Source organism: Sinocyclocheilus rhinocerous, unplaced genomic scaffold (genome assembly GCF_001515625.1).
Source record: "Sinocyclocheilus rhinocerous isolate Xijiao unplaced genomic scaffold, SAMN03320098_v1.1 scaffold780, whole genome shotgun sequence".
In the NCBI taxonomy this organism is placed as follows: Eukaryota; Metazoa; Chordata; class Actinopteri; order Cypriniformes; family Cyprinidae; genus Sinocyclocheilus; species Sinocyclocheilus rhinocerous.
Window position 1 is genome coordinate 1,824,139 of NW_015654937.1, and position 26,762 is coordinate 1,850,900.

Sequence of the window (26,762 nt, forward strand, 5' to 3'; positions counted from 1 at the left end):
AATGGGCGATTGCATTTTGTGCTGTGGTTTGCTTTTTACGAGCTGTGATGGAGGCTCCCTCACTTTTTCTGGTTCTGTGTACAAACAGAATGAAGCCCAGAGCCCGGCGTGCCAGCCTAATATTTGGCTGTTCCAGGATCGGTCCTCACTGCGGCTGCATAGCAACAATCTGAAGCCTGGCTTTCATCTAATTACTCTATCACATAATTTTGCAAATTGCCATTTCACTGGGGAGCTGAGTGCAAAGACATAAGCACAGCGGGATTTGGGGCAATGGCTTCCATTTATTACTAATTTCTCGTTAAATTAAACAAGAAAATACTGTTTGTGAGATAGAGAGTGAAAATCAGGAGGGAACAAGGAATGGGAAGGAGGGGGACAAAGAGTCCAATTTCATGGCCACAGGAACAGGAAAGCTGCTCAGTGCACCCAACATTCCTCTCCAGGATGCCTGGCACAATCACACTATCTTTCTCAGATTAAAAAACAACAACTTTAAAGCAGGAACAATAACAAGTTTAGGGTTTTTGTTGTTGTTGGTTTTTTTTACTTCACCACAAAGTTTATTGGAATGTGTTCACGCCAGTTTTACAGCATGCTAAAACACTTTTGAGTGGCATGTAATTAGCTAGCATCTCTCGCCATACTATTCTCAGACCTGTAAATGCTCGCTTCCACTTGCCCTCAAGCCGGCTAATAACCGGGGATTGAAAACAACTGATTAAAGAGCAGCTTCAGGGTGTTGCTACCCCATAAGCCTTCACCGTCTCCTCTGTATCTCTCTCCATTCCACTTATTGTTTCCTATCCTCCTCTCTTCCACCAAATGGCTCATCAGAATAATCTTGTACTGCCACCCACTTCACACACTTCCGTCTCGACACAATGGGTTCACTGGTTGATTCATGTGACGTGCAAAGAGTGCATTCTTGCTGCGGTTGGGCCCTGAACTGCGAGACATATGTAATCTATATTTATCTGAGACAGAAGGCTATCATCTGTGTGTGTTGTTTGTGCCGCTTGCTAATTGCCGCTGTCTTTATCTCCAAGGGCCAGACCTGAGGACTGTTCTTTAAAGCAGGAACAATAACAAGTTTAGGGTTTTTGTTGTTGTTGTTGTTGGGTTTTTTTTACTTCACCACAAAGTTTATTGGAATGTGTTCACGCCAGTTTTACAGCATGCTAAAACACTTTTGAGTGGCAAGTAATTAGCTAGCATCTCTCGCCATACTATTCTCAGACCTGTAAATGCCCGCTTCCACTTGCCCTCAAGCCGGCTAATAACCGGGGATTGAAAACAACTGATTAAAGAGCAGCTTCAGGGTGTTGCTACCCCATAAGCCTTCACCGTCTCCTCTGTATCTCTCTCCATTCCACTTATTGTTTCCTATCCTCCTCTCTTCCACCAAATGGCTCATCAGAATAATCTTGTACTGCCACCCACTTCACACACTTCCGTCTCGACACAATGGGTTCACTGGTTGATTCATGTGACGTGCAAAGAGTGCATTCTTGCTGCGGTTGGGCCCTGAACTGCGAGACATATGTAATCTATATTTATCTGAGACAGAAGGCTATCATCTGTGTGTGTTGTTTGTGCCGCTTGCTAATTGCCGCTGTCTTTATCTCCAAGGGCCAGACCTGAGGACTGTTCCTTTACACATCGATTCAGAGGAAAAGGGACATCGCAGGTTCAGCAACTACCTTTTCCAACAATCCTGTGCTCTCACACTTTCTCCTACGTCTTTGTGGCCCCACTTGAGACTTTCCGATGTCCTTTTAGTAAAAGCCAGTTGGAGACGGAAGGGGAGAAGACTGCATTGTCCGTAGGTTCAGTCATCCGTGCCTCACGTGCTGTGTGTTGTTTTGTTCTCCACACAAATGCTGAGCTGTCAGAGTGAAGCATTTGAAGCAGAGTGAAATTAGTCTAATTTCCAGAGTTTGCTGTAAGGAGCGCTGTGCAAACCTATTAATGGCAGAGACCAAAAGTGTTTCCATTTATGTTTCGATCTGACTCTCTGTCTCAGTATTAAAGTTAAATTCCTTTCTCTCACTTTCTGTCTGTCTCTCAATCTATCTCTCTTTTTCTCTCATGCTTTCTTCTCAGACACTTTAGTAGGAATTCTGATGCCATATTATTGGTTTCTCTATTTTTTTGCATCTCATGCACTGAGTTTTGAGGCATGTTTACACTGGCAATGAGATGCACAGCAATAATAATTCATTTTCAATAAACTGGAGATTTTTGGTGACATGAGCAATTGTGATGGTTGGCGATATAGCAAAGAATTTCAACTTTATATAAATGAGCTTGGATGCAATTCTGCGACTACCAATGGGAATACAGAAACGGATCTGCAGCCTGGTACAGTTGAATACAGTCAAGTAGGAACGTCTATGAGCAATCACTGTCATTGTAAAAACCTCTTTACTGCAAAAGAGTCCTGTGCCGTCATGATGGTAGGTTGTTGCTAGTGCACTGCTAAGTGCTTGCTAGGGTGAAAAAATTAATCTGAGTGCTTACATATAATAGCACGTCTTTCCTTAACAAGCCACATAATTTAAGATATACAGAGCATGAAAGACAAGTTACGTTCCTAAGTTTAATACTTAAGGTTAGGGTTTAAGCAATATTAAGAGTAGAATTCTAAGCCTTACCTAAACCCTAACCATATGTTATATATGGTATTTTTGCATTTTTATACTAATAATAATAATAACATTTACTATTTATAAATTATATTTTACTTTCAAGCTGTCCTAAAAGGGAGGTTTTGTCAGATTTAGCAATCTTCCTTGTGACAACTTTGTCCCTACAGTATAGTTAAACACACTTGAGACAGAACAAGCCCTCAAAGACACAATACTGTCCACCATATTGGTCAGCCAAGACAAACAAGGAATTAAACTTCCATCAGTCTATGCTCTTGTGGTTCGTGTGTACGTGTGTGTGTGTGTGCGCGCCTGTGTGAACTGGCAAATGGCTTTCTTTTCACACACCTTTCTCCTGGGGCCGCTAAAGGTGGTAGTTGGTGGGGGTTTGAGAGTATGTATGTGTGTGTTGGGGGTGTGTTTGGAGCAGGTGAAGTTCTGGGGTGCTCAGGCGTATTTCTGTGGCACAGATGTAGGAATGGAGGGGCCAAGGGGGAGCGAGCATGTGGGGGATTTTGGCACTGATCAAATGCACTCCCTTTTGACTGCAGAAACACATTTCCTTTCAACACCTAAAAATACATGTTGCTGGGCCATAATAGCTACTTCAGTCATAAAGTGTAACACAAACGAATAAGGCTTAAGTAATATGTTTATTTAAAATAACCCTATGTGAATATTTCACTGTCTTTAATTAAGAGTCATTATTATTATGAGTTGTGCAGAGCCTGCATCTCAGTGTATGTGAGAGAGAGAGGCTGGCAGAGGTGTGTAAAGCCTGTGAGAAGCATAGATATATGGAGATAAGTGGTGTCTTGACAGCACTCCGATTACTTTGTGGTAAATGAAATAGAGGAAGTGAAATCCATCAAAGCAAGAGGAAGAGCCAACCACATCAATGCCCCATGCTGCTCTATCACTTCTCTATGGCAGGTGTAGACAGACACAGTAAGAGAACTAACCACCAGTCCCAAAAACACATTCAACTAACCAGCTAACTCAGTTCTGATAGATGTACAATGGCCCCCAAAAGTATTTAGATGCTTATACCACTTGGTTTTAAATGTTTCTACAACTACTTTTAGTCTTCTTTTTTAACATCATATATATATATATATATATATATACATAAAAAATGTCCCCCTGACCTAACAAACTTTGGCTTGTAAACTGTGCTTGTGCTATCTTTTTTAATAAATGCCACTTGGTTTGATATTTTCTTATATAATTCAATGATATCCCTACATCTTTAAATGTCGCTTTAGTGCCCAAATATTTTAGAGGCCACTGTATGTACCCTATGCCTATCTCCAGATACTCATTTTACAGAGATTTCCTAAAATTCTCCACAAATAACAGTAGAAAGAATGGAAAACGACAGCTTACATCTGTATCAACTATCTCTGCTATCTTCAGCTTAAGGCTGTTTTTTTTTCCTTGGTTTAAAACTTAAGAGAGTGTGTGGTTAAGGCTAGGAAAGATAAAGTAAATTGTGTGTGTGAGCAAGCATGTGCGTAGCAGTAGCACTACATTTGACCATGTCAGTGGCTTTGAAGTACAGCATGCAGTATTGGCTGTGGAAGGCCCAAAGAGAAGCAGAAAGAGGAAAGATCACTCTACTGGACTCACCGTCAAGTGCTGGAAGAGCCATGCCCTCATGATGTTGGTCGCCACTTTAGGGAAGATACCACGTTTTTTATTCCTCTTCTTCTCCTTGTCGGGGTCGTCATCATCTCCCGTGCTAGGTGACGCCACACTGTTGTCTAGCCCGTCACCTGTCACAAACACACAGGGAGTCAGTGGACAAGTTTTCCAAAAACTTGATAACAGGGTAAGTAGATAACAGGCAACAATAGTGCTTCGGTATAGCTTTAAAAGCATCACGTCTGAATGCATTCATTTTTAATACATTTATAAATAACCCCCCTTTCTCATCCCCCACACAAACGCTCAGAGAGAGAGAGAGAGAGAGAGAGAGAGAGAGAGAGTACAATGGACTTGTAAGGTCGCATTTCCCCCCTGCCTTCTAACACAGTGAGTCACCAAAGAATTGAGAATGACAGAGAGATTTAGTCTTCATTATCCCAGGGAAATATTGATTGAAGCTCGCCCCGGTGTCTTTTTACCTCATGTGGGGGAGTTACACGCTATGAAAAAGAGGAAGGAGGGGGGTGAATATTGCTGCCGCACAAAACGGCAGCTTTTCAAAGAGCTGCATTTTAATAACAATGCTGCATGGGTGCTTGCAGCAACCTGTGGGTGCTCGATAAGGCTTTATAATGGGCAGTTCAACATACCAGAGCAGAGGATATGGCTTACCTCGCTTTTTCAGCTTCATGTTGCCGTTTTTCTTGCGTATGCTGATTTTATTCCTATCCCCAATTATTGTACGCATTCTCCCTCAATGAGAGCCCAAATACGCCACTGAGAAGGCTTCTGATAATTGTTATTATGAACCCACGATTCAGATAATAAACCATAAAAGAAACACAAGCGAGGCAAACAACTGCACACTGCAAGGTTTTAAATAGCGGTGGCACAGGAATGGAGAGAGTAACTTATTGATTACGTATAAAGCACTTCCAAAAGCCCCAGTGCTATTCGTACAGAGAGATTATGGTGGGTTAACTCTTTCTCTCGCTGTAGCTTTCAGTCAGCGACATAAGGCACCTGTATCATTGATAATTAATGGAAATGTCTGCAGTAATCCAGTTGGAGATATTTTTTTTTCACCAGCTCCATGCATCAATAGAATAATCAAGGGTCTAAAAGATTCTTTGCTCCCCATTACCTCAGGCAAAAGAATTCCTGAAAGCATGCCTTGCGGGCACCTGAATTATATACGCCATTAGGAGAGCGAAGGCTTTCTACATTCCATATAAAACTCTCCGCCAGCCCTCTCCGCCTAGGAGAGAAGCCCCAGAAAAGACGCAGACTTTTTAAGTGAAGACTTATGTAGATACAATGGCTTTGCCTTTAACACAAGGGCACTTTCCCTCAGTCAGTCACTTACTGAGAAACTGACCAGAGTTTCCACAAGAAAAAATTACTATGAGATGTCAAAGGCGAGTTTCGATTACATAATTTACTGATGCTTAGAGAGCAGTTTGTCTTCCGACTGTTTTTAGGCAAATAGAACTTCCCAGCTCCCATCTGCGAAGGCAGTGGCACCGCTGGTTTGTAATCTAAGACACCATTTTCATTAGAATCAAATGCTCCAAATCCGGTGTAAAGACTAGTTTGTGTTCAGTAAAGCCTAAAATAATAAACTCTGAGCTTGTCCCATGTGAGTTAGCAAAACAGAAGCAAACACTGGATATCAGGTCAGACGGAGGAAGAAGGAAGGGGGGTACGACAAAAGAGTAAAAGAGGGCAGGGTGAGTGATGTCTGAGGTAACTCCGTTGCGTGTGTGCTCTCTTGAGCTTTTGTCTTCCGCCTCTTCTAGCCATTTTGAACTATTTAACCTCCCTTCCCCAATATTTTTCCTTAAAAACTGACCTCTGAAGGCTTAGACCTTCAAGGCAAAAAAGGGGGAGCGAAACGAAAGCTGTCAATTTTATTGGGATTTCCATTTTTGACGCAATTTGATACTGATTCAGCTTGAGCCTGGGACTCATTTCACCTCTCTTTTAGCATTGCGATGTCATTGTAAGCACATGGCAGTGTCTATACAGTTGAGTTTTTTTTTTAGACAATACACAATATTACATGTTCATTTATATGCTATTAAAAAGATGACATGTGACTTTAAGTGATTTTAGGCGTTTTCCTAACTTCCGCCATTTTGCTCATTTCAACACCTCTCACCAAAACCCTGCCCTCCACAATCATGTCAGCAAAGCCAAACATGCAAAATGATTTACAAGAAGAGAGCATTTCTGATTGGCTAAAAAGCTGTCTCTCCCCTCACTCGTTTCTTTCTGCCGTTTACAGAGCCTAGGGCTGTCACAGAGATGTGAGTTTTCTCAGGACACCTATTTTAGTGTGTCAGGAAGCAGGATGTGCCTATCGCTGTCAATTTTATTGGTATTTCCATCTTCGACGCAATTTGATACCGGTTCACCTAGTTCCGGTTCGTCTAGGTCTAATTTTGCATCTATTTTAGCACTGGAGTGTAGGCACAGGCTTATGGCAGTGTCTATATGGCACTGTTGTGTCAAAATGTCAGCCCATTGCCGAGCTTCTGCACTCTTCCCTCGCCAAATAAAGACGAATGATGGCGGCGAGACTGAAAAGGTGGAAATAATCATAAAAATGATGCTAGTCCATAAACAAGCTCACAGCCTCATTAGTCCAGCAGCAGGCTCCACTGGCAGATTTATTCGCCTTTTCGCTGATGCCATGAGGAAATGCCACGGGCGAACTTTGGCCAACTGCTAATGGCTTATGACAGCGTCTTAGCAACTACTGCAGGGAGGGGGGACGCTCTGTCCGGTTCGCCACTGACAGAGAGGAAAATGTCATCTCATCTGGCCATGTGTGGTGGAGTCTATGCAGCAATTAGAGAGCAGGCCAGTGACTGGAGCAGGCCAGAGGCTGAGGAGGATGCCCCGCGGCTAACCAGGGAGAGAATTTTTTATGACCCCCTCATACACGCGCACACACATCCACGTGTGAGATCAGCCTGTGACGCTCTAGCTGCCTGGCTGCTGCTAGAATCAGGTTAGCGTCCCAACATGCCTTTGTCAGCCAGCTCTTCTGATTGGCTCATCCGCTCCATCTCGATACCTGTCTCCTGCTCTCTCGATCTCTCCAACCATCTCTCTCTCCACCACTCTCTCTTACTTACTCAAGGCGCTTTCTGACATTATCAGAAAGATGTGGGCTAATCTGTTATGATCTGATTACTCAAAAAGGAAACTATCTGTTCCTCTCACTTTGTGCATCCAAAACTCCAAAGTGTCAGCCATTTTTCTGCTGCTTTACAAATTTGCAGAGTGGCACTTCCAATCCATCGAGCACATTTCTGTGTCACTATGTCAAACGTTCATTTAAAAGCTACAAGACAGATGACTTGATATGACGTTTTTGAGATGGAGATCTACTGTATCACCTTTGCTGAACAGACCGGCTTAGGCTGGTTGGTTAGGTCTAAATGGTGGCTAGTATAGATAGTAGAATGGGCTGGTAAAGGTGAAGTACGTAATATATCTGCCACCGAGTGGGGCTACCTGTTTGTCTAAGCAATGGAAAACAGGGGAAGGTTATTTTTGCAATGTTGCAATTAAATAATAATAATAATTATTATTATTACTAACAATTTATATAACAACAGTAAAAGTACAATGCTGATATGTATGGTTGTCTTTTTCTTCGCTTTCAAACATTAAACCAAAGAGGTTTTATTTTTTTGCGGAAAACTGCAAAGAAACTTCTTTTTTTTAAATGCTTCTGATTTATAATCCATTCTTGTTACAAACTTGTGAAGATGATTGGCATGTTGCATTTTCAAATGCATGTCATATGCGACTAAAAACACACAGCACTTGCAGTTAAGCAGTGAAGTTTGTGTGGAGCAGCATTTACTGTGAACTGTAAAAAGATCACAATGCTGCGCTTCACTCTGAAACACACAGCGCATCAGATTATATTTTGATATATTTACAACTCAGTCTTTGCAATTTAATAATTGTGCTAAACCATATCACATTCTCAGGCATTGTTAAAAAAATAATAATAATAAAAATAAAAAAGTTACCGGAAAGCGAGTAGTACTGTTCTCATATACTCTCCAATGCTGATTTGGCGAGTGTTAATTTCCGGCCCTGGTTATAAGTCAGGCTGTCGTAGTTTATGCAGTACAGCTTCTTGCCCAATTTTAAGAAGTGTTTTGACTAAATTTTATTGGCCATGGTCTGATGGATGGGGCCAAGCTGTGGAAACAGATTGGCTTTTGCTTTACACCACATTTGGTCCATGGATGATTTCTAGAGCACCTCTGGCCTCTCCCTGCAGAGGGAGTCAGGTGACCTGTACTGCTCTCTCACTCTCCCTTAACATTCAAACACACTCTCATATGACTGTACTATGGCTTTCCTGGTCCTGCAAAATCTCAGCCTTAAGGGCCCGCCATCCGCCTTCTTTTCACTATGCACACATTCACACACGTTCACACACTCCTCATTCTAACTCACACACACAGGGTTGCATATAAAGAGAGTGGGCGAATGGGAAGAGGGGAGGGTCGGGGAAGAAAAGATAAAGCCGGGTTCATTGTATTCAGGCCATTCACATGGTTAGAATGGACCAGGCAGCGGGGGTTCCCTTTGCATGGGTCACAAGCGCCTCCCACCTCAAGAAATATTCTGAACATGCAGGAATTCCTGCGGTATGATTCCCAACAAGAGACACTTAGATTAGCAGGGAGCTTGCCGTGAACGCTTGCCCCACTATACATTTTCTGTTCCTAAAATACATACAAACATTAGTAGCGGTCTGCTGACTGCAATCACTCCCTCCTCTAGCAAAATGGCCTGAGCTCTTCTAGTTTCTGACTTGGAAGGATAAATATAAAGGAAAGTAGGGGGTTTAATGAGATGCAACATGGTGGCAATGTGGCAGATCTTTAGTTATGTTGACTCTGTTTTCCTCTTGATCACTTGTGTCTTGCGATATTTCCATGCACAGCTGTGCATATTTGTGTATTTATGCTGAACTTGCTAATATAAATACTTTTTTGATTTATAATTATGTAGAAAAAAATAGCTCTGTAAATAGGCTACTAATCTGCAGAGAGTCATAATTACAATCCGTAATTACCCGGGATTCATTTTAAATAATGACAGTTTTAAATAACTGCAGGCATCCTAAATAATGACAGTGCTTTTTCCTTCGTTTCTTACGCATATGATGACACTGACAGATCTGTAATTCATAATTTGGGGGGGAAAGAGTGTAATTACAAGTCTTTCTCCCATACCTCGTGTGTCTCTGTCATTGCCTCGCAGCGGGGCTAACAGAGAGGGTAATAAGTGCATAATGTTGCTCATATTTAGTATTATAATGCCTCTAATTAAACAGAGTCAGCCGTGTGCTGAGAGCTCCTCATGCATATTCCCAGGTCTCAGGGATCAGGCCGCTGACATACCCACAGGTGATGGCAAAAATGTCATTGCAAATGTTACGGCTCTCTTTCATCCGTGTCTGTGTAGGGGTCACTTCCACTGAAGCACCCGACACGTTGGAAAGCGTACTGAGGCCCAGGGGCACAAACACAGTATTAAACTGAGGTCTCTCTCACTCTCTCCCCTTCCCTCCCCTCCTCCTCTTTTCATTCTTCCTCCGGTCTGTGTGTCGAGGGGGGGAAACGGTCAAATGAAAGTGTAGGGCCCTGAGTTTACCCTTTCATGTCAAGCACTTTTACTGTGTAACCATTGATTTTTCTCCTTTGTAATTTTTTTTTAATCTGAAGATATAAGGCGGGCAGAAAAGGCAGGCTGGTGAGGTTCAAACGGGAACACTTTAAGAGTCCTCTGATTCCACTGAGGCAACACACACTCTCCCTCGCTCTCTCTCTCTCTCTCTCTCTGTCTCTCTCTCAGACAGCTTTTGACACCTTCTCCAGGGCCAGCTTTGTTCGATATCCAGGCAGACCGGATGGCTGAGAGTAAAGTGTTTTTTTAAAAAAGGAGCATGGCTCGCAACAAAAGATAAGAGTCTTCGCTGGCTCGCAACAACAGCACTACTGCAGCAATCTGCCTGGAATTCAACTCATCTGAACGCTTTTAAACCGCTCATCATCTACTCTAGGTGAAACTAAAACAATAAACACAGCCAAATAAAGCCATGACACCCACCCTCTGACTCTGAAATATGAAATTCAATTGAGCATGGCAACTTTTCAATATAGGTAACAGACAGGTGCCTGGAGACAAACTGTTTTGTATTGTTCCTTTGTGTTTTTTGGTAATGAGCGAAATGGAAACAGAGCCGTGTGGTTAACTGCGGCGGTCTTCATTATTGGCTTCTGGCAGATAATTTTCCACATGGCAGCTATCTAAATGACACAGGCTAAGATAAGTGCTCTAATGCAAAGGGATTTTCAACTACAGCGTATCACCATCCATTGGGCTGTAGTACAGTAGATAATGTGAGGGTATTTCACTTCTAATAATAGCCTGCTTGGCTTCCCCTGTGTTTGTTAAATGTAGTTAACATTGAGAGTGAATTGTATGGCAGAATTACACACAATGATCCCCGCTTAAAAAAAAAAGAGCAGCACTGTTATTACTGAAAAGACGGAGAAAAAATTAAGTCATTCAAGTGAACTGTAACATCAAATGGCTTTTCTGTATTTGATAGGCTGCTCTTCATTCAGATTGGTGGATACATTATGTCCAAACATACTGCAGTTTAACAAAGACCTCCATTTCACTCAAGAAGTGTATAATAGCTGGAGAAAGCCAACGGTTAGCACTGCTATTCATCTCAATTGCATCTGCTTGACTAGGATTTATTTATTTTTTATTTTATTTTATTTTTTTATTTTTTTTGAGGCATTGAACTAAGACATAAACGCTTTGTGACTAATCATTCTGGAGCTGCAGGAAAATTACATCCTAACACGCTGAAAACAGATTGACTACAAGACTTCAAGCATTTTGTTACTGACTTTTCTATAGCTGTGCCGTCAACATCCATTTTGCACTTTTAAGAGCATATATATATATATATATATATACAGTATATATATATATATGTTGTTGTATATTGTTGGAATTGTAACATCAGGTGGCATTTCTGTCTTTCATATGCTGTCCTTCATTCAAAGTGGCAAATCCATTATGCCTATACATACTGCAGTCTAACGAAGGCCTCACTTTCACCTCTGTTAGACATGCTGAGGCCGCAAGAAGTGGAGCAGAGGGAATGTGGGGGAATTGTAGTTCTATCAGCTTGGGGTGAGCTAGGGAGATAAGGCTCAGGGCTGGAAGTGACGGAAACAGAGCTGGGCTGAACGTCTGCTTCCTGACAGCAACAGAGCAGGGGTGGCTGGACGTGGGCGATACCATTACATCTTGGCTGTGCAGTCCTCTATTGAGACCACAAAACACAAACACGCACTAACACATATATTCACAAAGAGCAGGAACAATTCTTGGGACTTTTTTGGCCATTTTTTTTGGTTATCAACCTGGAAATCTTTCTGGTTCCTGCCATTCTTTGACGCATTTGGGCTCCTAGGGCATGGCTGGTGATCAGGTTACCTCTCGCAAAAAAAAAACAAAAAAAAAAACTAAGTGCACGCATGCTCGCACACAAATGCATTCACTCTCTCTCAAGCACACATTAGGGCAAACACACCCTCTCTCCATACACATACACACCCTCTAAAAGTATACACACTTTTGTTTGTTTGTTATCTCTCTTTCACTCCTTAAATCTTTAAAAAAAAAAACGCTTGAGGAGGTCTTTATCTTTCCCCCTAAATCCCTTCAGCAGGTATCCATGTCAAAAGACCAGGGCTGGGCTCTGGGAGAGGATTGTTTAGTAAGGGTCAGTCCTGGGTCAAGCTTTCGGCCTGTTGTTAACACAGCCCTCCCCCTGGTGCTTTTTGCACCGGTCTCCATCTGCACACACCTTCGTCCACCGCCACTCCAAAACTCCAGCACCCCAGCAAATAATCCCTCTCTGTGAGAAGTCTCTGGTGACAAATACAAAGGTCAAATAGCTTTATCACACAGCGGAAGGGAAGCCAAATTCCCCAAATATGGAGCTTTGGTGGTGTTTGCTCGCATGAAATTGGCTTTCTGGGGTGTCTCCAAATAGGACTGGTAAATTATTTTGTTCTTTGTTAGGCTTCATGCATTAATGGTCTTTGTGATAGAGGTTCTGACATGTCCAAATTTAATTATTTGGTGTCAAGTGGTATAGAAAATGTGTTATTCTTCAGGGTAAATTTACATGTAAGGGAAAACAGCAACTGACATATCAAAGTCAATAAATTTGAAGAGGATGACATATGCTACCAACCATCTCCTCGTCATATCTCTTCTGGACAGCACACTTTGTAACAGTCCCAGGACCTCACACGCACAGTCCTAGTCACTATCGGCAGGAAAATATTCTTCACGCAGTATTATCAGTAGGGCAGCATATGGCAAACTAGCAGCAGTCTACTCATCCTCATCCTCTTTAGAGGCTAAAATTAGAACAATGCTGTTTGTGGCTTTAAGCTGGACTCGAACCCACTGTGATACCGCTAATAAAAAGACTGTCCTCCTGCTTAGAGAAAGAATGTACATCCCTACAGATCACAGGAGGATTATCCTGCTGGGATAATGTTTTTTCCTGCGATGGCTGCAGAAAGATTTATATTTTTTATCTAATTTTATTTGGAAACAATCTATCAGGTGTTCATCATGGTTGACTAGAATAGCTCCTACAGGTCAGTGGGGATAATGTAGAAGAGAATCGTCAACAAGAGACAACTTTTTGGCAGAGGATAACCCCAAAAAGAGATTGCTAATCTCTTTATCAAAGCCCTAAATAAACTAAGGCGAGTGCTTGTGACACAGCCACACAAGAGCACCTGATTAATGAACAAAGAGTTAAAGCCTGTTTATTTACTGTCACTCACTGTTCTTCAAACTCCCTTCCCAACATCCCCTCCATCCCTCCTTCTCCCTCCCTTCTTTTCCCTTCCTCTTCGCCTCCCTCCTTGGCCTTCCTGTCCTCTCTATCAGGCGAGCCAAGCGGCGATAGCATATCTCTTTTGGGTGATATCAGCACTTTCCTGAAAAGTTGGATGTGTGCGTATCTGATAGACACCCGGTGGGTGCACACTGCTCCTCCCAGGTCACGCTGAGTAATGTTCACTCAGGTCTTCTACAGCAGACCTAATGCGTTGTGACACGTCAATGATGAGTTGCGCTGATTTCTGTCAAATTCACATGAACCTCTCCAGCACAGATCAGATGACAGGGCACGGCATGGGGATTTTTCAAATGGAGCAAAGGGGTTTCCCAGCTATTAGAGGCAGATCAGGAAAGGCAACATAAATTGCGGAACATAACATGACCCCTCTTAACAGTGACCCTGCATCTGACGAATCAACAATGAATGAAGTGGACATCTCGAGTATTTATTAGAAAAAGAGCTCTTTTTACTAGCTATTTCAATTTCTATCAATGACAATCTAATAGTTCTGCAGTTGCTCTGAACTTACAGTAATGCTGCTAACCGGAATATCAAATGAAGAGAGAAAAGAGATGAAAGAATTCAAATTTGAGAATGTACAAGCAGATGAGCGATGATGACAGTGAGTGGCTGTAAAGGGAATATTTAGCAAACACCAACAATCTGGTTTTGGCAAGAAAAAAGGATTGGTTTAGAAGGACTTCCTGTACACATGGAGACAGATGCAAAGTGTCTACATCATTAACACACCACAATTATAGCATTTGACCTAAATTTAGCATCTGCTTCCCACTTAAACTGAACATCACATTGCAAATGAGTCCAACCCAAAACTCCCTCTCCCTGGGGCTAAACATCCTTAAAGGTGAAGGGTGTAATTTTCACACTATTATTGGTACCCTAGAGAATCACAAAAATGATGACTTTCAAACATGTTTTAAACACTCGCCTGTCTTCCAATGTTAGAACAAACAAGCAGTCCTGCCCCACAACATAGGTTGAGACAGTTTTGGTTGCTTAAATAATTGCAATTCTTTTAGGTGCCACTAGAGGCACAGAAATTGCTCACTTCACCTTTAAGAGGTCAACGAGAAGAGATGCAACATTGTCACATTAAACCAAGTTATTATATCAAAGAATAAAAAAGAGTGGATAGAAGAAGAGAAAGATGTCAGCAGTGCTATAGCCAGCCGTCTCCCAGAGTTCACATGATCGTGGGTGGGGGGAGAAGAGAAGTACTTCAGCAGTAGTTAAATCCCAGAGCAAACAGAAGAGCAAACACAAAAGTGACACTTTATCATACCAGCTTTATGAGTATTATCTGCCCAGAGACAAGGTTCTCAATCAGGCTATGAAAGCTTGTTAAAGGCAATGATTAGGAAAGCAGAAAAAACAGCTGATATATGGGGAAAGGGGGGGGGGCAGTTTGTTTACTTGCCCTTTCTCACTTTTCACTCTCTTTTTTCCCACATGACACAGGACATCAGCCTAATCCCAAAGGCAAACTGCCCCTGGGTGTGGGAACCAGCGGCATTTCCCCTTTTTTCACCATGGGACCGCTGTGCGTACATACAGTCCTATCAGGAGTGGGGCCATAAAACCATTGACACCAATCGTTTTCGGAGAAACAAGTGGTAGGTTGTTGGTTGTGCCATCACTACTGAGATTCAGTGGGGTCATAAACATGCCAGTGGTTCGGGTTCCCCATGCTGCATCTCTTCCCCTAAGTAACCTAACAAAACTAGCAAGTGGCTCTTGAGGACACAGCGCCATTCGTGCCCCTCACTGACACTGGCTGGCATCTCCATGACTTTGTCGTAATGGCTAAATTTAGCCATTTGCAGGCACAATGTGATATTCATGAGAGCATCATGCAAAGGGGCTTGGAAGAGAAAACATAATGTGTTGTGTGAAATAAAAACCGCTCTTTGATTTCGTACTTCCTGTCAAGCACATGCATTTCCAAACACTTACCTACACTTACTGGAATTGGCACCTTGCTCTCTTTCCTGTGATCCCTTGCTTTCTCTATGCCTTTCACTCTCTTTCTTTCTTCTCTGCTCCTTCTGTGGGTGTGTATGATGTGATGTGTGATGTGATGTGAATGAGAGAGAAAAACAGCAGGGGCTGCTCGGGCCGCCCGGTGCCGCTCTTAGATCCCTGCACTATAAAAACCGCACACCTTTTATCAGCCATTATGCCTCTGATTTAACCAGATTACTCCACCAACGTGCTGCCACTGATACACGGGGAGCACAGAGAGCATTCAGCCTCCCCCTCCTGTGTGCAGCACTTTTGCATGCACAGAGGAGAATCTAGTGAAGCAGGAACAACCACTGACTGACTACACCTGAATGACAACATAGAGCTCCTATTGCTCTTTGAAGCACAACACTCGCACACACCAAACACGATGAAAGCAAAAAAAAACAAAGTCAAAGAGCGACGGCATCCAGACAGCGTGCGAATGGAGAGGTGTCCTCTTAACAGCTCAAAGTGACTGAGCTAAACAAAGTCAGGACCCTGCTGTAAAATCAAAAAGGAAAGTGATCAGCATTGTAGTGCACTCAGCAATTGAGGAGAGCACTGAAAATAGCGCATGAGAAATGCAAAGGCATGCAGGCGGCACTCAGAGACAGAAAGAAAGCGTGAGAGAGAAGGGGGCTAGGTTCTTCCAGTCTGCTGGACAATCGTTGCAATTAACGGGTGACTTTGACAAACACGTAAGGCGGGGGCTCGGTGGGTGGATCCAGGCTCCAAGGTTTGTTGGCATCCTGTCAGAGGCCATGTCTGTTGGTCAGTCTAAGATGCCAGCCAATCACAGATCAGAAATGGTGGCCGGGAGCCAATGAGAGCTCTCGCTCAGACTGACCTTCACACAGGCCAGTAGCAAACTGACCATTAAGTCAATGATGACAACAACACTCACCACAATCAATCTAACAAAATAATGATTAGCTTGATGCATGAAGTTTAGCTGCAGCTTTTCTCAGCACCAGATGAGTCCATGTAACATTTACAGCAGAATACATTGTGCAAACTCATTCCATATTTTTCACACATTTGAGGCAGTTTCAGTGGGTTTTTACTGTACATTGACCTGCTTACACCGCAGCTGAATGGTCACATTCGTCAATAGCCATTCCTGTCAAGTTTGGTCGTAGTAAATGAACTTCTTAACTCACTTTGAGTAACTCACTTGAGCTCTCACTGGCTCCCACAGTCTTACCGCGGTACAGTTTTGGAGTCCACGGCTCTGCATGTATATTTATGCAGACAATAACAAGAGCCTCACAGGAACTATTTGACTTGGCACACATGGGGCCTTTCGCAAATGGGTCCTGGTAATTGCTGATACATATCTGACTCCTGTAGTCATCACCTTGTTCCCAGACCCTTTGATGAGGCAGAGGAAACCCAAAGCCTTTCAAAACACTCAGCATGATCTCTGCGTATGTGAGAGCATGTCATTTTCCACGCTCCCTGCCCCTTTTTGGTAGGGGCTCATATCGCCTGCGTTCTCGCTGCAGCCCAAGGGTGTTACTTTTAATCAGGTTGGGCGCTGGCCTTGCCAAGAGTCCAGAGCGAGCAATACTCAGCAGTCCATAATAATGATTTGTTTTTGTTTTTTTGCCCACTGAGGGTGGACGCTCAGAAAAGATGGCTTCAAGATACAATTCAAGAAAATGTCCCCTGAGAAGGCGGCTGTTAAACAAAGGCGGGTGCATACGAGCAAGCTACACTAATAAACGGGGTCTAATTAGAGATGGGCCGTGCTGAGTCTCTGCTGGACCCCGCTAAGAAAGTTTCTGTGAGTGCAGAGAGGGAGGAGTGGGCTTGATCCTCCCCCCTTAAAGGAATACATTTGCACTTTGATGGGTACAGAATCACGAACAAGGAAAATTCTATCCTCATTCATACTGAGATGCTATTTAGATGTGGAATGGAAAACATGGTGCGGATGGCAACCACTAGAACCATCAGCTATGGTGCCAATCTCTACATTGATGGGTTACAGATGTACTATGTTATGCATGTGGGTACAATGTTCCTATGCAGTTTGGAGGCATATCCTTGTTTATTATGATGCCGTTTCTATATTGAAGCCATTCTCATTTCATTCACTCCCGTTTTTTGGTTTCAAAGATGCAGGAACAGCGCAGTAACAACAAGAGCCTTTTTACAGCAGTTGTATAGACATTTGTAAGGTAGATAGCTTGTTAATGTTAATTATAAAGCGTAAGCACATGGAAAGAAGCGCAATACAGAGGGAAAAAAGAATGCGAGAGAGGGGACCAGTTGGGGACATATTGGCATGAGTTTCTTGGCCAACAGCAGAATAATGGTCTTATTGGGATTATGAAGTCACTCTTTACAGAACATGCTAATACGGTTAGCAGCACTGCTTTACACAATCAGCAATTAACCCACATTAACATAATACTTCCACTAAACCTCCACTGGTGTGAATAAGACTGAAGGGGCTGAAGTGCTTGGGTCATTTGTTCACGCTGAACACACTCAGCATATGTCCAGGTTCATAGCTCAGCCTCTTCCCACTAGCGTACGACACAACAAACATTCATCCAAAACACTGGGGTGAGGGAACATGAGGGGATGAAGGAGGGGGTAAACAGTAAAAGCCTGGCGATAATTGGAAGTATGTGAAAAATGACGTGTCACTTTAGTCAATAAAGAGCAAAGGTCACCGCAGGAGCCCAAACTCGGCACAAAATGTGCTCATTAAGGCATCCAATCAGACTGTGGCGAGCAACCGGGCCATTAGTCATTGGCCATCTGACCGACTAGGCCGGGTCGGCCTCTTTCTTTTTGCTCTTCTTCTCTGTGGAGGGAGAAAACCGGCGCTGGTAAATAAATCGTTGCTCAGTCATCTGGAACATAATGTGGTCCTTTCTGCTCTCATCCTGCTTTGCCTGCTGGCTGTGCAGCTCTCAAACTGCTGCCTTGACATCCCATTCAATAATAAATGAAGTTGCTTTTTGCCTACAGTTTGTTTGAAACCCTCCTCCATCCTTCCATCTGGCAACGCCTACACCAGTTCTCATTGGTTAAACCACACAACTAGCCAATCACAGTGCCGAACAGTTGATGATTCTGTTTACAGTTTGAATTTTGTTGACATGACGAATTAAGTGAAGTTGGCTTTCATTAGCTTTCATTCCGTTGAGAGAGAAATCCTCCCAAGAAGATACCCAAGAGAGTTTTTTTTGTTTTTTTTGTTGTTTTTTTGAGAATTTATCTTTTCTCTTTGAAAGTTCCATAGTCTTGGTCTGGAACATAACACAATGTATAAAGCTACATCACTGTAAACGCTCTTTTGTTAGACTGTCATCACCAGCGGCTTTCTTCAGACACCCTGTCCAGATGGGCCCAGAGAAAGGTTCATTAATGCAGTCTTATCCCAACCAGCTGATGGACCTACGACCACATGACCAGCCAGCAGCGGCCTAAACATGTGCTTTAACTCTCTCCATACACATGCTCAGCTTCAGATGGTAAGCTGGACACATCTGCATAGACAGACAGTGACATTTCCATAGAAGCATACTTATTACACTGCTCTCTGGAATACTTGACTCTGATTGGTCAATGCTTCAATCAAGTATTGTGCAAACTATATAACTAATCGTTGTCCCGTATTTTCTACCTAACTGTGCTAGTTTCTATCCTATCACTCTGTGGTCTCTTTCTTCTCACATAATAAAATGATAAACTAAGATCAATATCCCAAGGCCTTTTATTTATTTAATTGGTAAGTAACTGTGTAACATGTAAGCCAATTTACAGTCCTGATGACCCTGTCAGGCTTTATTTTATGATAATGACAGACTGACTGTACATTATCCCTTACATATGCACCAAAGGACATCACAGATCCTTACCTTGTTCACTGCTGTTGTCACCGCTGTGCGATGTGTGTCCTCCACTGGATGGTCCTGGTGTTCCCCCGGAGCGTGTAGAAGCTGCATCGTCATGGTCTCTGTTCCATGAAGTCTGTGCGGAAAGTGAGAGAGAGAGAGAGAAAGAGAGAGAGAGAATAAGGCCCACAATCAGGCATCAGATCACAGAGAAACACACACATGCTATAGTCCCATGTTACAAAGACAGCTGTCTTTATCAGATGTTCCTCATTTCATTGTTTTTCATCCTCTTTCCAGGCCCTACAACCTCACACGACAATTCAGTCAGCACAGCTCACAAGAGTGATGGACCAAACCATGTCACAGAGGACAAAAAACTAAAATACTGTACTATTTCAATTAACACACACTAGACTGTAAGTAAAAAAGGTTGTATTACCCGAAACAAGATATCCATAGTCCAGAACCAAAATATAAAAACAATGAAAGAGGAATTAGCATTAGCAGCTAAGATGTGTGTGCCTGTCCATACACATGCCCTAGCTAACATGAGTTCTCTGAATTCAACAAGAGCCAGTCAGTCACCACACTTATATCCCAGAGCGAGGGAGAGTATATGTGTGTGCGTGTGTGCCTGTTCGCTGGTCGCTGGCCGAGCGAATCAAAATGAAATCAAATAAGAGCCATTCTCCTTCAAGTTGGGAAGAGGAGGAAGAAAAAAAGAGAGAAATCCTATTGACAATTAAGCTTAGGTGTATAATAGAGAGAAAGTGTCAGCTGTTGGGCGGATGGTATGTGGCAAATGGAGCAGACATGGGGATAAAGAGAAGTGGACGGAACAATGGCGAGCCGGGGCCTGCACACACTCAGCCCCACGCAGGGTCTACTTGTACTATAGAACAAAACAGATGTTGCCTCTTATCACTGGCTGTCTCCACAAAAGTAACATTAACTGTGGGAGGAAAATATGAGATGAAGGCCGCAACATCTTTTCTGATGTAAAAAGACGCGTATCAGAGATGATCATTCTCAATAGCAGGACCAGGAAATCGTTAGACTTTTTTTGTGCTTTTAAATACAGGTTTTGCAGTGAATATTCACAGTCTTCAGGATTTAAACATGAATAATTGTGCTAAACGTAGTTAAGAATACTGTATTCTTATTGAAAATATTATCAAAATAGACAAAATATTACATAAGCAGAGTAGAACTTTGGGAATGAATTGCTTTCCATTTCTGTGATAATTTATGAAGAGACAAACGTGCAAAAAAAAAAAAAAGTTCCATTATTGTCATAACATTTCTAGGTAAATAGTACTCTTCTTTATGTAATCTTCTTTTTGCAAAAAAAAAAATAAAATCTGAAACAATCCAAATTGCATTTGATAGACTTGCCGCAAGTCTCCTAAAAACGTCAGGCATAATAGTGCCAGCCACTCTAGATATGCTTTTTTTTTTTTATATCCAGGAGAAAAAAAATAGTATATTCTGCAGCATACCAAAAGTATGCCGTAAGACGTAATCTAGAACACATGCCCAGGGAGCAAAGAGTTAAAACTGAAATTGTCGGTTTCTACAACCCTTTGTAAAAGAAAGAGAGAGAGAGAGAGAGAGAGAGAAATGGAGGGAACTTGTTTATACAGAGCTTTGTGGAAAAGAATGGTACAGCACCCTGGAGACCGAGAACCCCAGAACCTCCACACGTAAAAGAATGTTTTTTTACGCACAACAAATACCACTTGAAAATATAATTAGAATGAGAAAATAGCAAGCTATTGCATTAACTGTAATTGAACAAAAGAGCAGCGGGGCTTGTGGGAGGCTGCCGCTCGGCCCCATGGGAATGGGGGAGGGTCTCGGCCGAGGGTGAGTGACATCTCCAGGGTGCACTCGAGTCTATTTATAACTGCCCCAACAATCTCGTCCACCACTGATCTAACAACTAATTAATGATAATAAAAAAAAAAAAACACCCAAAACACAGAGCAGTCCACCAGCGAGCAGACACCCGGAGGAAACCGCAGAGGCGCATAAGCGAAGGAGTAAATATATGGGCCAAAATGAACAGCGGGTGGAGGCGGTGTAGATGCAGATGGTTACGGGAGAGATGAGTGCCGTGGCGGAGAGAATGCTGTCCTGCTGCACACTACAGCACACTTGATATATTCACTGTCCCTCTAATGAGCTAGCTAGGATTTATTCAGTCATGTTTTTTTTGGGGGGGGGCTTCGTCCCCTCCCCCTCCACATGTTTTCTCTTCCCTTGCTCCTTTTCTCTCTCCCTCCTCGTGTCCTTCTCTCTCTCAAGTGCAGGATGTAGATTAATTCAATGCTTAATTGTTTAGTAAATTCAATTTTCCACATTCTATTCTGGATAGCTTTGACTAAAGTTCTTAAATCTGCAGTGCGTAGCCCAGGGAGCAGCATTTGTCATCTGTGCCTTTCCTTTTTTTTTTTTCATTTTTAATTTTCTTCCTCCACCACTTAATTCGCCATGAAAAGATTTTCCTTGCTGGAAATTCTGATTCTGCTATGATCGGTGAGGCATTCCAATTCATTGCATTTTCATTGTGTTGGGTCTTAGATGGAAGCTCTCTTTCTCTGCACATTATACACGCACTCATGCAAAGAATATTGGTCTTCCGATTCATTTATAATAATAAAGAAAAATGTCTCAGGTTACTGTAGACTTCACAGGAGAAAGAAAACTTATAAACAATATATGTTTACAATTTCATGCCACAGTGACTGCTTTTTTTTTTTTTAACACCCACCCACCAGTGTCACATTGTACTATTTTTGGTTCTGGCTTTATCTAGATAGCACAACAAAACGGACTGAGAGAGAGAGACAGACACATAGAGCGAGAAAGAGAGAGAGTTTTTATATGCCTCATCAAACAAGGTTAGCAAGGACACTTGAACAAGCTCACTAAAATACTCAAGCTCTGCTGGGAAATACTTGGGAAGCAGAAGATTCACACATGAACTTTGCCCAGTGGATGCAAAACCAAAAACTAAATCTGTTCAGGACACTTGTTTATTTGTTTACCCTGGCTTGTTGATAAGGCTGAGATCCTCGTGGTTGAAAACAGACCACGTGGTTGTTGGTTCAAAACATTAGGGCTTCTTAAATGAATGGATGTGGTGCTGGCATGCACAGAAACAGAAAAGGGAGGGTGAATGCAAGAACAGTTCAATCCCCCAAACACCTCCTTTAACAAATCTTACAAAGCAAAATGGAGCAAAATTGGGGAGGGGGGAATAATTTAAATAATAATAATAAACTGCTTAGTTTTGGTCTACAGAGAAAGCGAAATCTCTTAAAATGGCCTGTGGGTGAGATCTCGTTTAAAAACCAGTAGAGTCACCCTTAATAGCACTGTAGGATAAGCACACATCTCCTTTAATTACAATAGCTTTCACATCACTGGCGTAAAAACAAATCGTAGTGGGATAAAGCTTAATTTCTTAAAATTACAAAGTTGACCATTCTCGTAGGCAAATTATGTCAAATAAATAAATAACAACAACTATGGAATTGCAAAGAAGTTTAAACTTGTAAAGAATATAATTTAGAGAGAAAGTTACACACAAGCAATGTTATATGTTTATAAATAGTTTATATATGAATACGGCTAATTTTTTAAACAAATCTCATGAACTTGACTCAGAGCGCCTCTTTAAAAAGAGCATTTAACTCGATGCATAATGCCTGTTTTCAATTTAACTAATTGGAGTAACCACAATTTGATATTCCCATGCCACTTCTTCAAAGGGTAAAATAGTCACATGTTTGTTCTTTATATCACTTGTTGAATCGTTGACAGCAGCCAACATTTGTCCAGATAAAGAACGAGGGATCTCACCATCTCATTACTTCAACAAAGACTATGATTATAGCACAGTAATAATTTCAACATTGCCCAACTAGTGTACTATCAAAAGAAGCAAATAATCTACGCTTAAAAAGACAATACTTTTGGTTCACAACAAAAAACAAAAGCATGCACATTATGACTTAACCAACGTTAACTAAAAACAGAGTGGATAAAAATAGCTTTTGCATGCTCAGTTCTCATCCAAAAGTGCAAAAAGATGTTTTCTCGAGCACAAGTAATACATTCAACAGTGAGGATATAACAACAACTAAAAGAATCTCTCATGACAGGGAAACAGTGACATTATTTATGGAACCCTTTAAAACAGGCCTAAATATTCTCATTCATTAAAAGCTGAGCATATAACAAAATCATGCAAAATCATATTTCGGATCACAAATTATTAAGCACAAAAACTGTGTAACTTCTGGGTGGCCTCTATGAAGTACATCAATAACATAGCTTACTCTGTAATAACACCCTTAGTTTTTAAATTGGCCCTGAAAAAAAAAAAAACAGAAAGGAAACTTCAGACAGAGAAACTATTCAGCATTTCAATTATTTCAACCCTTCTTCAGGCCGCATGGAATAATCTAAAGAGCCTTCGAGTACTGAAGTCTTAAGCACTGCAGAGGTTTTCATGGCGTTGGGTTCATTAGCAAATGGCAGTGCTTCTCTGCAATTAAAGGCAACTGTGCAAACGCCGCAGCCCATGGAAATGCATTCAGACTCTTTACTTTGCCTTCAGTGAGCGTCAGCACGGAGCAAATACGTCATAAACAAGTTACCACGAGCCAGCCAATCGGAAAACAAATTAGCCTGCTTTACACAAGAAGGCAATAAACATGCCGAAACAAAAGATAAAGTCATTACTCTGACAACACTAAATCTATTTGTTGGCAAATGTTGTATCAAAATCGATCATTCATGACTAATTTCACTTAATTATTTCTGTAACACAACACACTTTTTATATTCAAATAAGAATTGTATGAAGTTCAAATATATATATATATATATATATTATAAGTGTGATTCTTAAAGAGGATTTTCCAGAATGAAGACCGCAGTGAAAGGGTTAACTAGCTGCTAACTAGTCCCTCCGCTCATATGGCACCTGAGTCTCATATGGCCGCGCGTTTATCAGCGCAGTACGAGGAAAACAACGTGATCCAAACTGGCTGGGCCGCATTCACCAGAGAGAGAGAGAGAGAGAGAGACACTGACTTTTTCACCCCTGAGCTCTGTCCCTCTTTCTCTTCACTCGATACTTGCAAAACAATGCTAAGCTGGAGTTGAGACATTATTGATACGATGCTTCAGTGCACGAAGGACGAAAACACAGCACAGCGCTGGACTACTGAGTTTATTAAATTCTATGTATATTTCTGATTTTCTTATGCTGCAGTATTCCTGCTGGAATAAATTGGCCTTTGAATAAATGAACCGCCTCTCTCCCTCTTGTTAACATAACTTTTTTGTCCCCTAGATTGAATGAGTGGATAAATAAATAAATAAATAAGAAAAGAAAAATAACCCAAAGTCTAAAGATTATAAGATTTTTTTTTCATTTTTCATACGTTTTTTAACTTACATTTTCTAAGTTTTCTAAATAACTTTTTTTTTTTACTTGATAAATGCATAAAAACTGTTAAATCAGGAAAATTATACTTTATTTACTATTTCCTAAGAACTTAATTGAATAATTTTAGTTATGTATAACAAATGTTTTATAACAAAGAGTCACTGCTGCTGTTAATGCTGCTGTCATTACATCACAAAACAAAAAGAAAAAAAATAACATTTTAGAGAATTAAGTTGTTGTTTTTTTAATGTTAAATGAAAATACCACAGTGATCATGTGAGTGTCGTTTTTACCAATCCAGTCAGTAATTTATTTCAGAATACAACTAATTGTATTTTATGAGATACCTGCTAGGTTGCCTGTTGTGTTAGCTACAAAAAACAAAAACTCTCCAAGAAGTGTCATAAACCCAATCTAGAACAAATTTTACAAAAATACACACACACTTTATAAAAATACCGTGATCTTGTATTCCATATGAAACGTAGTTTGAAAAATGTTTGCTTATTCAAGGGTGCCCTTAATTGCTTAATTGACGAATCATACATATTTGACAAGGTGGAACTTTTTCATATACTACACTCTAAAAAATGCTGGGTTGTTTTAACCCAACTTTGGGTCAAATATGGACTAACCCAACCGTTGGGTTAAATTCTTACATTACATTTTTAACCCAAAAGTTGGGTTAGTCCATATTTGACCCAAAGTTGGGTTGAAACAACCCAGCATTTTTTAGAGTGAACGTGATCCAAACTGGCTGGGCCGCATTCACCAGAGAGAGAAGAGAGAGAGAGGCTCTGACTTTTTCACCCCTGAGCTCTGCCCCTCTTTCTCTTCACTCGATACTTGCAAAACAATGCTAAGCTGGAGTTGAGACATTATTGATACGATGCTTTGCTGCACGGAGGACGAAAACAAAGCACAGCGCTGGACCACGGAGTTTAATGCATTCTATGTATATTTCTGATTTTCTTATGCTGCAGTATTCCTGCTGGAATAAATTGGCCTTTGAATAAATGAACCGCCTCTCTCCCTCTTGTTAACATTGTTGAGAATTTGCACAAAGGAGATTTTTTTTCCCCCAGTCCAATTCAACTTTATGCCCGAGGGCATATATTAAAAATACATATGGAACGAGATAATGCATGAGCGACGCAAATTCGTTAGGGATGTCACCGCCTAGAAAGCTCAGAAATGTAGCCACATAAAAATGAGATGTAAAATACATATAGGGCCTAGAGTCAAACGCTCGGTGAAGTTAACTTTAACACTGTCTAACTGTTAACCAAAAACCGCCCAATACGCATAGTTATCTTAAACTTATTTTTAAATTTACATGTATTTAAGTTTAAAGCTCTCTCTACTGCTCATCTAATTTTAAAGTAGTACAAGGCTAACCAGCGGCATTTAAGTACGATTCATAATAAAACAATAAAAAATTCGCATTTGCAAACTTCTGAAAAGTTGGTCAGCTTACATTGGGGAATCAGAATTTCATGAAGATGTAAACACTTAATACTAACCCTAATATTTAGGTGTTACATATCATCAAGAAAAAAAAATAGGACATGTCTTTATCTTAAAGTCTATTAAAGATCTGAATTCGTGGCCTCAAGCAAAGCATTAATTGCTCTTATCAAGTTATATACCTGCATACCCAGGGGTCTTCATATAAGCCTAATTTATTTGTATCGCTTAAATTAATCTCTGCTCAAGAATTCAACTATTCAAAAGTTTTGGCACGTGCCTTCCGATTGAGTTTTGTTAAAAGAGTTATAAACACAACTGGCATTATGCTGTTTAATGCTTCCTTTGAATTAGATGCATTATCTGTACAGATCCGCTCTTTAACATAATCACTAATACAGCAGAGATAGAAAAGACTAAACAGCCAAAGGTCGTTTTATTGGAGTCCCTGATTGGTAATGAAAGGGACAGGGTTTTCTCTCCCTCATATAAAAGCTGGTGGTCGACGCACTCAATGGAAATCTACGACTGGTCAATGCTTTATTCGATCACTCAGCCATATGGAAGATGACGGATTTAAATTATTTAGCCTAATCGCTTCATTAATTTTTATGCTGGTGAATCTGCTAATCCCCTTAATATGACCACTTAATTTTTTT

General features: G+C 41.3%; 1 protein-coding gene across 2 annotated transcripts in view; it reads right to left on the reverse strand.

The window, feature by feature from the left end:
* meis1b (Meis homeobox 1 b) overlaps positions 1 to 26,762 on the reverse strand; it is a 64,663-nt gene that overhangs the window by 28,978 nt on the left and 8,923 nt on the right. For both annotated transcript variants that reach the window (XM_016524713.1, XM_016524714.1), the window contains exons 5-6: positions 19,194 to 19,305; positions 4,281 to 4,426 (exon numbers count right to left, since the gene is read on the reverse strand). In XM_016524713.1, the coding sequence (XP_016380199.1) occupies positions 4,281 to 4,426; positions 19,194 to 19,305 (258 nt within the window). The remainder of the gene's footprint in view (positions 1 to 4,280; positions 4,427 to 19,193; positions 19,306 to 26,762) is intronic.